This window comes from Rattus rattus, chromosome 7 (genome assembly GCF_011064425.1).
Source record: "Rattus rattus isolate New Zealand chromosome 7, Rrattus_CSIRO_v1, whole genome shotgun sequence".
NCBI lineage: Eukaryota > Metazoa > Chordata > Mammalia > Rodentia > Muridae > Rattus > Rattus rattus.
In genome coordinates, this window is record NC_046160.1 from 63,213,139 (window position 1) to 63,226,263 (window position 13,125).

Genomic DNA, 13,125 nt, shown 5'->3' on the forward strand with positions numbered 1-13,125 from the left:
AAACAGTGATGCTGTTGGTCCCAGGAAACCCTGCTGCCCTCATTTCTGTATAATGCTGTATATAGACTTTGCCTACAGTCCTTTAGTTAGGAGCCTAAAGAGTAATTTGTATGCTGGTGTTCCTCATGTAAATTAGGTCATTATCCCTTTTAAAGGTATAAAATCTCCTGTACATGAAGGCACTTTCTAAGCAACAGACTTGACCTTTCGTTCCTCTGTTCAGAGTACCTGCAGAGCATGCACTCATTAGCTCGAATTTGACTCCATGACATTTTTACTTAATTTTCGTTTTTTCCCGGTGCTAGACACATGGGGTAACCATTTACATTCTTTCTTGACCTGAGATGCTCTCTAATCTCTTTCCAGCTGTGGCATTTGTCATTCAGTCCCATCAGGATATGGTGACCCTTCTCTCCTTACTGAAATGCCTGTTAATTGATTCACATTAGAGAAGGAACTAGAAACAGCCTTATGGACTTAGCTGTATTTAATTATGGTTAACCAGAACAGAGGAGGAAAATTCATTTCCTCTGGAGTGCAAACATTCTTTAAGAAGTAGAATGAACAAATAATAATAGATCCTATTATCCTTAGGTTTAAGTGCTGTTGGTTGGTAATAAAAAGCTTCAGTCCTCTGCATTAGGACTGATGGTCATGATAATACCAATCATTGTAAATAATGGTAATAACTATGAGTCACACTTTGATACTTCTGATTTCAAAGGCTATATTCTTAATCATTTTGCTAAGAACTTGGAGTGATCACTTGACCAAAATATCAAAGGCTGCCAACTTAGTTATGCTCTCCATAAAGCTCAACAAGGATAGTTTCACTCATCAAGTTTCCCAGAGAAGAGCAAGGTGGTGCAGCAAAATGAGGCTTCTTATTCAAGATCATCCATTTGCACTGACCTGAGTTAGAGCCCAGACCAGCTCTGATACCACATCCATGGCTTTCATCTTTAGCATATAGTGCCAGAAAGGTCAATGAATGCCAGTGAGGAAGTCAGGACTGGGACCCAAGCAGGTCAGGAAGCAGGAGCTGATGCAGAGGCCATGGAGGGATGGCTTGCTTTCTCTGGCTTTCTCAGTTTGCTTTCTTATAGGACCCAAGACTACCAGCCCAGGGATGGCACTACCCACAGTGGGCTATGCCCCCAACTCCATCACTAATTGAGAAAATGCCTTACAGCTGGATCTCATGGAGACATTTCTTCAAGGGAGGCTCCTTTCTCTGTGATAACTCCAGCTTGGGTCACGTTGACATACAACACTAGCCATTTCACCAGAGCAAAAATGAACAAAAGGAATAGTGCAAGAGCTATCACTAAGTAGCTCTTTCATTTCAAAGTAATGAAAACAGCATAATTCTGTGAGGAAAAGAAAAAACCCATAGACCACTGGAATGAAATAGAGGACCTAGATGTGCATTTATGCACATACAGCTATGGGTACATGTATCTTTTTTTGTTTTTTTTCTCCAAAGATGTCAAAAATATATGGGAAAAAGGTTAATATTCAACAAATAGTGCTAAGAAACCTGGATATCAACATTCAGAAGAATGGAACTGAGCTTTACCTCTCATTGTGCACAAAGATCAGCTGCACATTGATGGTGGACCTCATCATATTCCCTGATGGTCAGAAATTTCTAGATGAGAAAGTAGGAAGTATACTTACAGGATTCACAGCTGAATCTTGGTATCTTTTCTCCACAAGTTGATTATACTACATCTTCTGAAGTACCAACCATTCTGGCTAGATATACAGGCCTGCATAATAGTAGTACTACTTTTACAAAGACAACAGACTCCCCTGTGATTGAATTTGAGGCCTCTCCAAAGAGGGGATCCATGTCTTTTTCTGTATGCCTAGTCAACAACCTATGACCCAAAAGTTGTCAACCCAAGAGCAAAAGTTACTACTATATAACTCAATGGACAAAGTTTCAAACTGACTTGTAGATTCCTATGTTTATATCCATAGATAAAAGCTACTCCCATCCATTATAATAATAGAAGCCTTTCTTTGTGGCAAATAGCTGCCTATGATATGGAAAATGAATGATGGCTGAGAGCCTAACCCTAAGGGAGATGCTTAAAACATCCTCTCGAAGGCTTAGAGAACCTAGGGATGAAGGGATGGGAAGAATGTCAGAGGTGGAAGACTGGGAGAATGAGTATGAAATGTCATTCTTTACACATGATGCAACCACTGTGTTAAGGAACTCAACAGAAGTTGAAGGATTCTCTATTGAGCTTGAACAAGACTGACTGTCAACAATCACTCATGGATGGGAAAAGGGCTTACAAGGTCTTACTCCTAACTGCTAAACATCTGATTCTGGGAAAGGATGAGACCTCTTTAGTTGTTCATTCACTGCTGAGACGAAGTGCCAATGGATATCTCCAAATCCATGGTCAATCACATTGATATCCTTCACTAAATCTGTCACAAAACAAAACAAATAGATTGGAATGTGAGATAGAGATATGTAAGGGAGTGGATCTGAAGAGGAAAGTGGATAAGAGGAGGTAAGGGGGATAACAAACAGTAATGCTGCCTCTGGGGTGGGGGTGCTGGGCCTTAGCAGAGCACCAAAGTACTTCTCTTGGGGTGGGAAAGCACCATATGATATGTAGGGATGCCAGAAAGGGCTCAGGCGCCCCTGGGTCTATGAAGAGGCCAGGGCTGAGGGGTTCTCAGGCTCTTGAACATTCAGCCACTGCTGGGAGTCTCAGAAGAGCTGAGAACAGACTTGGGGGCCCATGGGCTTGGGGACTATGTTTAGCCCAGGTGGGGGTTGGGGGAGGTGAGCTCCGGGATGTCACAGAAGGGAAAGTCCTTAGCTTGAAGGCAGCAGGCTTGGCTGTGGTTGTGGATTATGGCTGGGAGTGCAGAGAGGCCTTCTACTAGAGATTACATGTGGCTCTGTAGGCAAAGGCCTTCTCCATGGCTCCCTACAGTGGATCTTGATGAAAAGAAAAGGTCTATGGTTCTGAGGCGTGGAGATCGCTGTCTTGAGCCTACATGACCACAGGTCATGTCTCTTTTCCTATTGTACATATATGTTCACTATAAACATGCATTAAATTGTCAAAGAACTAATTGATTAATAAAACTATGCTCACGAGGGTATAGCTCAGAGAAAGTGGGACTTTACCCCAGATGGTGATGAGCATGCAACAAGATCAGGGAAGCTTCTCTAAGCTGAGGAGCTGAGGTATAGAACAGTTAGGATTCAGCAAGATGTGGCTACCTTCTTACAAAACATAAGGGGAAATGTTTACAATAAAGAAGCATTCACCAATGATGGTGGGAGAAGGAAGTTTTCTAAAGGGATTGTTAGCAAGCTTGTTTCAATGTGGACCAAGATATACTAAAATATTTTCATTTTGTATTGTCTCCTATCTATCTATCTATCTATCTATCTATCTATCTATCTATCTATCTATCTATCTATCTATCCATCCATCTATCTATCTATCATCTATCCATCCATCTATCTATCACAGTTAACAAATACTTCTTATATCTGTTCTGTAGCTATTTAGGGTAAGTTCGAACTCTGAAATAAATGCTTTATGATGGCTATGGAGTGCAAAGCCTTGTGAAAAGGAAAATGAGGCATCTTGGGTGTTAACTCTAACCCCTTCATGAGTACATTGCTAACAACCTCTTGAATAGGAACTAATACTGCTGTGAAACATTTACAAATGTTCCTCTGAGTACTGTGATTATATGCTCTATACCTGAAATCAGTAAAAATAATTAGCTTTTTGTGACTTTGACTTTTAATTATTATAAGTAAATCTATTGTGAGTATACTGAATAAGAGACTGTAAGATAACAATTTTTTGACTTTTTTTTGTTCTTTCATACTTCTATACATGTACACTATATAAGTGTCTTGTCTTGTTTTTCATATCAGCTCTGACCCCATTCCTCCCTATAAATTACCCCCGTTTATTAGTTCTGGTTTTGTTTAGGGTTTCACAGAGTTTGATCAGGGCCATCTATATTACCTGAGTTTGGAACTCACCACCAGGGTCTGATAAACTCACTAGTGTGCACAGGACTTAACGTGAGCCTCCTTTTTCCAGAGGCTCTGACCCCAGGCTTAGATTCTAAGGTGTATATCTCCCATGTTTTTAAATTATGAATGATTTTTATAGGATGGCCCATCTCTGTGGATCTGTTGTGCTTTTAGCATATTTTAAATTCATGTGTACACTATGCCTCTAGATTATTATTTATGCCTTTCTATTGAGTTCTTCTTACACACTATTTTAAAACGTCACTTCATAAAATATTTTATTTCAAGTAGGGCTAAATCTTTTCCTTCCTCTTCTGTAGAACTTTTATTCTTTATTAAAATATTTTTATTCTTGTGGAGGAAGACTTTAGAAAATATTCAGTAGACACAATAAGATTTCCTTAAAAGTTAGGATCCCTCACCCCCTCAGAGAAAAAGAACTACAGGCATCTAAGGAGTGCCATGAGTGGGAGACATACAGGGAAGAGCACAACAGGGCTTATGTAATGCCAAATGATCAACCCTGACAACACACAAAACAAAATGAGCAAGTAGTACTTACTCATACATTTAGGTGTGTGTGTGTGTGTGTGTTTGTGTGTGTGTGTGTGTGTGTGTGTGTGTGTGTGTGTGTGTGTGTGTGTGTGTGTGTGCTTTTAGTGCCTTCTATAAACAAATGGAGCAACTTTAAGAAAAACATATATGTGCATGCTTTAGTGCCTTCTATAACAAATGGAGCAAAGGGAAGGGAGGATGGTATAAATATACTATATTATCAAAAAATAAATAATTTAGAAAATGTGCCTGCGCCCCCAGAGGACCATGGCTCAATTCCTAGCATCCACACAACAAATCTAACTGCACTCCTGGGCATCAGCTCCATCTTTGTCCTTTACTGTCACCAGGCATGCACATGATGCACAGATATGTACGCAGGCAAAACACCCATGTACATGAAATAAAAAATAAAAGTAAAGAATTTATATCATTGATTCCATGAGAGTCACCTTCTGTGACCTCAAATACTATTTATTGGGGTCTGTTAAAAATTATTCATTTATAGCCGTGCCTGATGGCCCATACCGTTAATCCCAGCACTTGAAAGGCAGAGCAAGCAGATCTTTTAGTACAAGACGAATCTAGTCTGCAGACTGAGTTCCAGGACGGTCAATACTACACAGAGAAACCTTGTTGGAAGAACAAAGACAACGATAACAAAAAATATTAATTTAAAGACCTTGAATCTTGGATAATCTGGTTACGTCTCCTAAACTTGATTTTCTTCTGGAACACGCTCTTCCTTCATCTGTTTTCTTAAAGTCGCTCCATTTGTTCTAGAAGGCACTAAAGCACAATTGCAATGGGATTGTTTGGCTCACTTTGTACTTTAGAATTGAACTCTTATCTGTGGTGGGTCAGGCTCCTGTTTTTCTCATGTCTCCACATAAAAAGCTGCCAGAACGTCCTCCCCTCCCCCCCACCTTCAGCCTTCTCCATGTGTTTCTAACTCATCTGCCCTTGCATGGCCACTTCTGCCTCTGATGCATTTCCTTTTTGTTTACACAACTTACACTAGTTTATCCTTTATTAAAGTCAGTTGTTTTGTGTTGCTAATTTGCATTACATTATGCTATTGCAGGTAGACCAACCAACCTCTCTCTCTCTCTCTCTTTCTCTCTCTCTCTCTCTCTCTCTCTCTCTCATTACTATGTTTTATTCAAAATATCAGTTAGTACCTTCTTGTAATGCAACACATCCTGCTTTGCTTTCCATCTTTTCTCACTGAGTCACTCACTTAAAATTTCCAGAACCATCTGAGCTGCCTAATCAGTAGCTTTAACTATATGTTCCTTTGTTGTCATGGTTGCTATGATTTCTGGCATGGTATTTTCGCAGCACCCTATGTTTTTGTCATTACAACTCACACATATTTTCAATATAAGATGTTAAATCAAAAGAAGAATTTTTTTTTAATTTTCTTGACTATGTGAAGACATGGTTCACACAAAACCCATTGAATGACATTGCCCTTGGGTGCTATGGGTTCTCCCTAGATCTCTTTACTGTTCCCAGGATTAATAAACTCTGCAAGGTAAGGATGATTCCAGCAGTTGTACATGAAGAGAGCATTTGTAACGGAAGTGACATGTAGAAGAAGGATGTTAATCCATCCCATAAGGACAGATTCGTGTGGATTGGTGGGAGGGAGCATCGTGTAGACAAGCACAGGTGTTATCCTACTGTCACTGAGGCATGGGTCTCAGTCCTCTGGATGCAGGAGTTATCTGTTGGAATCATTCAGGTACCACAGGGCAGTCTGGAATCAAATTAGCTAACCCTCATCACAGCGTACCAGAAAAGTATAAAGAAGACATAGTTATTATACAAAGATAATCTTATTATGCATGTCTTAAATATTTCCCCCCTTTTCTGTTCCCTGTGTTTTAAACTACCCGTCCTGCAGAGTGCTATATGATGCCTTCAGAGACAGACTCAAGAACTCACAACTTCTTTCTCTACTGACATTGATACACTTTCTGATTATGCATGGGGCTGGTTATAACTCATATTAACAGACAGCATTCTTCAGTCAGTTATTGCCTAGTAGGCTTTGGATCAGTCAATCCAAAACATGATCAATAAAGCACGATATAATTGAACTCTGTGCTTTAGGCCATTGACACGTATGTGGATTGACTTGAGAAGGCATGAAAAACTTACATTTTAGGCTTGTAATTAGAACTGAACAGTGAGTAGTGGTTACAAAGGAGTGTTGGAGGATCTAGATAAACACTTTCTAATGAGTTAAGTCTTTACAAATGCTATAAAATGATGTAGAGAGGGGCCATCCTTTCTGGAAAACAGCAAGTAGCAAAAGATGATTTTTGTGTGTCTGTCACACTTAGGTTTGTGGGCTGTGAGGCTGATACTACAACAGTGTGAGTGTGTGTGAGGACCTGGCATTCAGACCCTTCTTCAAATAGTCTATATGCTAAGGAAGAAGATGTCTCCAGACTTATGAGAACCTTCAAAGCATTTTTTCTTGAGTTAGACTTGAGGACTCGTGTTATCATGGGTTATCATGTGGCACAAGTTTCAACTCATTTGAATCTATGAATTACCAGTGTTTTAAACAATGCTTGTAACTTCGAACTAAGTAGACAGGATGAATTTGAGATCAGAAATTTTATGCAAGATATGTTTTAAAAGATGAAGAACAGAAATGAAAGTTTTTAATTTCTCCAACATTTTTACTGCCTCTAATATAAGAACGCATACTTATTGAAGGTTATATGTCCCATTGGGTTGCAGTGTCCAGCTTTCTTTTCGGTCTTTGGAAACAGCATCTTCTTTATAGCCAGTGCTGACCTGGATGAGTACTTTGAGTGGACTAGTCTGCCTTGAGCTTAGAGCAACTCCTGTTTTCTCTGTTTTGTTGGGACTACCTTGTTCCACCACACATAATAACACTGTTTGAAAATACCATTCTCAATAACAATAAATAAACTTCTATAGTTCATTTTTATAGAAATAATAAGGAGTGATAACTGAGTCTGTACAGTTCTGCTGTCGAGACTGGCTGAGTCCAGATTCTACAGTGCCCAGTGTTGCACCTTCGTTTCTGTTCAAGTTTTCTCTATGTACAGTGGGGTAACCGTATCAGCATCTTAGATTGTTTGTAAAAACATCAAATAAAATGGTGTTTAAAGCATGTTAATCACATCTTTCTCAAATATCAGTCCCAAACTGTCACAGCTGCAAAGAGTTAATGCTGCTTCCAAATTGCCAAAATAGCCATTTAAAAATTTACTGAAAATCTTGGAAGATCTGACATTGTTTTACTTTATTATGCAAATAGTTTTGACCTCCAGAGATGATTTATTTTGCTTCAGAAGCCTCATTTCCTCTGTACTGCTAACCAGTTTAGTCCATTTTGTCCAACAATTTATAATGAACCTGTAAAGAACTACTGATTATATTAAGATTTTTGGCTCAATTACCTGTTTCAAACGCTCAGTGACTAAGGAAAGCATGTCATTTTCTCCTCTCTTGCATGCTGGAGTGTAACAATAGACTGTGAATAGAGCAAATCAAAGAGACACAAATACCAGTATGAGGGCCCATTGTGCTCAGTTTGTTTCCCTGTCATATCGTTTTAATTTAGGTCGGCTGATTGATTATGACAGGCTCATTGTTCCTTTCTTGGAATCTCTAGACATGCTAATATTCCTATTCTTATCTGTCCATTTTGATTCCAAAACTTAAATGAAATGGAATTGCAGCCTTCACTTTGTTTGCCTGTGCTAGGTGATTATCTCTGAAGTGCGATTTTGTGATTAGGCGAGCCGGCATGCATATGCTCAGCTAATGCTGATTTCCCCCAGGGTGCAGCACAGGTAAATTCATAATGAATGGATGTTGTGCTTTGATTTCAAATGGATGCAAAAACCTCACCATGCTTAGTAGTTTTATTTTAAAAATGTATTTAATTATTCTAAAATTAACAGGAGAATATTAAAATTGAACTTTAGTAATGTGGCATTTAAACATAAGTCAAGGGTGCTAACTGCTTATGAATGTTAATTCCCCTTTAAAAAAACAAAAAAACACCACAAATCTAGCTGCCATAAATTACAGGGGGAGGTGTCATTGAAAATCTTTAGTTTAATTATTTATATTCTTCCTGATTAATTCCTAAAATGTCTCTACGCAGCTTGCTATTTGTATTGTCAAATTCTAGCGTTTCTTATTTTGAAAACTACAATAATTATTCAACTAATTACTGTCATAGTATTGTCATAGTGGTTTGGTCCTGGAAAGGGTGGATTCCATGGTGAAGGAACTAGGAATGAACGATTGGCACAGTGTATTCATGTGTTTTCTTTAATGGTCTTGGGAAAAATTGCTTATGAGTTCAAGAGATCAATTTTAAGGAGAATTTAGCATTCTCTAGATTAGATACATTTTACCAGTGTGTATAAATTGGTACCTTGAATGATAACCATACTTTTTACTGATTGATTTAAAAAAGCATTGTCAATAATATTGTTAATCAACATATTCTCTGATTTGCAATATTTTTTTTTCTCCAAAATTCACTAGGTATAAAGCCTGAGGAGTCAAGTCTCCAGGATCGTCTTCTATTCTTAGTAGAGATTCAGGTTTTAATGAGCTAGAGAATCCCATGGTCATGCAACCCTTCTCCCCTCCAAAGGGAGATAGCGAGGTTCATGGTTGTTATGTGTGATACCTCATAGGTGATGTCTGGTTCCTGCAGCAATCCTGGTTGCCAGGAGTGCACTGTCTGTCTTAGTAGTGAACACTGAACATGAGCTTACAACTGCGGAGAAATCCAAAAGACGCAACTCTACCAGTCTTTCGCTTTATCCTTCTTAGTTTGAAGAATAGCAGAAACGTGGGCCACTTTTATAATACAGAAATGTCCATAGAGCAGTGTAGCTGAGCTCATGTGCACTAGCTGTCTTTTATGTGCACTTCATTAAACAGGCAATACTTAGAAAAGAACAAAAGGACCCTCCATCACACACGTAGTTTATCCATGTTTTTCTCAGAGTAAACCATGGCTGGTCCATTCCTATTAATCCTTCGATTTGATCTGCTCATGAGGAAGTGTCGGGGTTATTTGGAGGTTACACTTTTAATGTTTGGTATCAGTTTTCAAGTGTTAATCCATCTGTATCCTCCAAGGAGATGGTCAGCCTCAGGGTGTAATCGGACTTCTCTGCTCCAATTACACTTTAATGCTCCTCTTCACACTGTTTGTCCTATCGGAAAACAGTGTTTAAATACAGGCTGTCGCTTTTATTTCATTAATATATTTGAATACCTTAGGTGAGAGGCAAAATACTTTCAGTATAATGCTTTTATTAATCCTTTGAGAATTTTATACAAGCAGGCAATGTATTTTGATCACAGTCTACTTCCTCTCCACTCCCTTTTTTCCTTCCAGATTCACCCTCACTCCCCTATTGCTTCCCAGCTTCATGACTTCTGAGTCTAATTCATGATCCCCATAAATCCGTGGGTGTGAGTCATGCTCTAGAGCATGGTCAACCAACCAGGGACAATACTCTTAGAGGAAATAGACTCTTCCCTCTTCCAGAGGCTACCAACAGTCAGCAGGTCCTCATTAGGGGTGAAAAACAAAATATTTTCAATTAATATATATCAGCCATGCAGGAAGCAGATAGCTTATCATGCCATCCTCCCTTTCCTTTAGCAATTTATTGTTACTGAAATAGTATGAAAGGAAGATTGCCATGCAGAAAGAGAAATCCAAGACACTGTTGTGCCACCAAGCCTAACATTGTGTTTCAGAGTAAATCCTAATGAATGAAAGTACAAACCATGTTGCCTATCATTTTTCTGTATGATTTGTAAGGTGTAAAGTCTATGTGTCATGTATCCTAAGCTATTCCTGAATACACACTTTGCCAAAGGCTGGCCCGAATATACAGCACTGCGTTTGGCTAGTTTTCCCTCACCTGGCACGCCTGTATCCATTCAACCTCTCTTGCACTGTGCTCTTTCTGCAGCTTCAGCCACCTTCGAAGACTTCCAGATCCGGCCTCACACTCTCTTCGTTCATTCATACAGAGCCCCGGCTTTCTGTGATCACTGTGGAGAAATGCTGTGGGGACTGGTGCGCCAAGGCCTTAAATGTGAAGGTGAGTTGTTTTCTGTCCCCTCCACACCTAATGTGAGCTGAAGCTGCTGCTTCCGTGTGCTTCAGATGACACCGTCCTCTCTCGTAAGCATCCTCCTTTCATCTTGATATCTCTGTCTCCATTTATGCAGTATTTTGTTCAGTTCTAAAGTTCCTTGATTTTGACATTCTTAACCTCATCTATAAGTTCTCACCTCTTTCCTCAAGTGGAAGGTTTCTATACTGTAGTGCATGGGGTATCTTAGCCAGAAGTGAAAACTAAGATTTCCATCTTATGTAAGCCAGAACTTGTAATACTTAGCTTTAACAAGACCCAGAGTTTTAGATGGTTAATCAAACTACCCATGATCACCCTGATGATGAATGGGTATAATGGAACTTCCATGTGTGTTTTCACACAGACAATGGTATGAGCTTTTTCCCAAAGAGAACTGGAGAGCTCAGTGTACAAGAACACCACTCTGCAGTCCCAAGGACTCATGCATCCCTTACCTGTGGTCTCTATTTGGGAAAATGGTGTGCTTCGAATCATTATGGTCACCCTTTCGGAATAAAACCTGTAAATAATCTCACCGTAATTGTTTAATTCTTACCAGTGGAATGGAAACTCTCAGAGAGCAAATCTAGAAGAAACCATGCCTTGGGTGTGTTGTTTTGACTAGATTTCTTCCACTCTGACAAAACATTTGGGAGAACTTTAAAGAAGGAAAGATAACGCTTGACTCCCAGTATCAGGGGTTTAAGTCCCTGCTCACTTGACTCTGGGTCAACAAGGAGGCAGAACAGCAGGGCAAAGAATACAGCTAAGCAGTATCCCTCACCTCATGAGAGCTGAGAGGTTGGCATTCAAGATAAATGTACACTTTCAGGTATGTCCCCATGACTTATTTTTCTAAGTCCCTTCCTCCTAACATTCCTATACCTTCTAATAGTCTGCATGCTGGGCAGTCATCAACACAGGAGCATTCAGTAGACATTCCAATTGCAAACTGTCACACTCTGTCCTAGATACCGAAAATGTGTATGCCAGTCTCATCATGCAAAGTGTATTGAGTCTCCTAGTAAGAAGCGCCATAACCTCACTATGCCAGCGTCTGTCAGAGTTCCAAATCCATGTCTCCTCTTAGCTGTAAAATGAGTTTTGTTTGTTTTTGCTTCTATTTTTGTTGGTTACATACTTTCAACCCTTAATGAGTCAGGGTAAGCATTCAGATTCAAAAGGATGCGGTAACAATGACAAAGAAGAGTCACCATACCAAACAAGACCCATACCCAGAAATGCAAATATCAAATCTTGTAGCATCTAGGCTACATGGTGGCATGGTGTGTTCTCTAACTGACTTAGGCAGCCCTGCTTTAATGGCTTTGCTGGTTGTATATAGCTCAGATGGTCTCTCTTAGGCTGGCTCTGCACAATGAGAGTCTTTCCTCAGCCAATACCCAATTTTCATGTCATCTCCAAATTTTCTGGGTCTCCATTGCATCTTTTATCTCTCCTCTCCCTCCCCTCTCCCTCTCCCTCTCCCTCTCCTCTCCCTCTCCTCTCCCTCTCCCTCTCCTCTCCCTCTCCTCTCCCTCTCCCTCTCCTCCTCCCTCTCCCTCTCCCTCCTCTCTCCCTCCCTCTCCCTCTCCCTCCCTCTCCCTCTCCCTCTCCCTCTCCCTCCCTCTCCCTCTCCCTCCCTCCCTCTCCCTCCTCTCTTTCTCTCTCTCTCTCTCCCTCTCTCTCTCCCTCCCTCTCTCCCCCTCCCCCCTCTCCCTCTCTCTCCCTCTCTCCCTCTCCCCTCTCTCCCCTCTCCCCCCCCCTCTTGTGTAGCCATTCATTGCCCTTGTCAGGCCTATAAGGACACTTAACTGCCAAAGTACCTATCCTCCCAGGCATTTCTTTGAAGTTTTGTTAGACACTTCCAGGACCTCATAACTTTTACATTCTACATACCCACAGAAGCATGAGCAAGTGAACACATCTCATTTCTCTCTCACAGGAGCCCAGGATCATAGCTTCATTAAGCTCTTCATATCTGGGTGGCAAATCTGTAAAGTATCTGAAAAGCTGTAGGACCTATTTTGTGACATAAAAGAAAATTCTGAGCAGCAGGTGCCAGCTATGTGAGGAACATGCATACATATATATGTATTATAATATATATTATATATATAATATAACCTCCCAAAGGGGGAGATATGTTTCCATCTATCTGTTACCTGGAAACCATCAAGTGTATGTACTTTATAGTATCTTTATTCTGTGGAGTAGTTATTTTTGTCTCCATTTTACAGATTCCCATCTTTAATTGAGAAAAAATACTTTGTTCAGGGTCATGTACGCAAATTGCAGAGACAAGCTTAAGATCAGTGTCACCCAAACTTGTGATGAACCATGATTAATTTTCTCCTCTGTCTG

General features: G+C 40.1%; 1 protein-coding gene across 1 annotated transcript in view; it reads left to right on the forward strand.

Annotated features, from left to right (window-relative positions):
• The window catches only part of Prkd1 (protein kinase D1), a 297,821-nt gene that overhangs the window by 202,866 nt on the left and 81,830 nt on the right, over nt 1–13,125 (forward strand). The window contains exon 3 of the mRNA XM_032907704.1: nt 10,594–10,725. Coding sequence (XP_032763595.1) covers nt 10,594–10,725 — 132 coding nt within the window. The remainder of the gene's footprint in view (nt 1–10,593; nt 10,726–13,125) is intronic.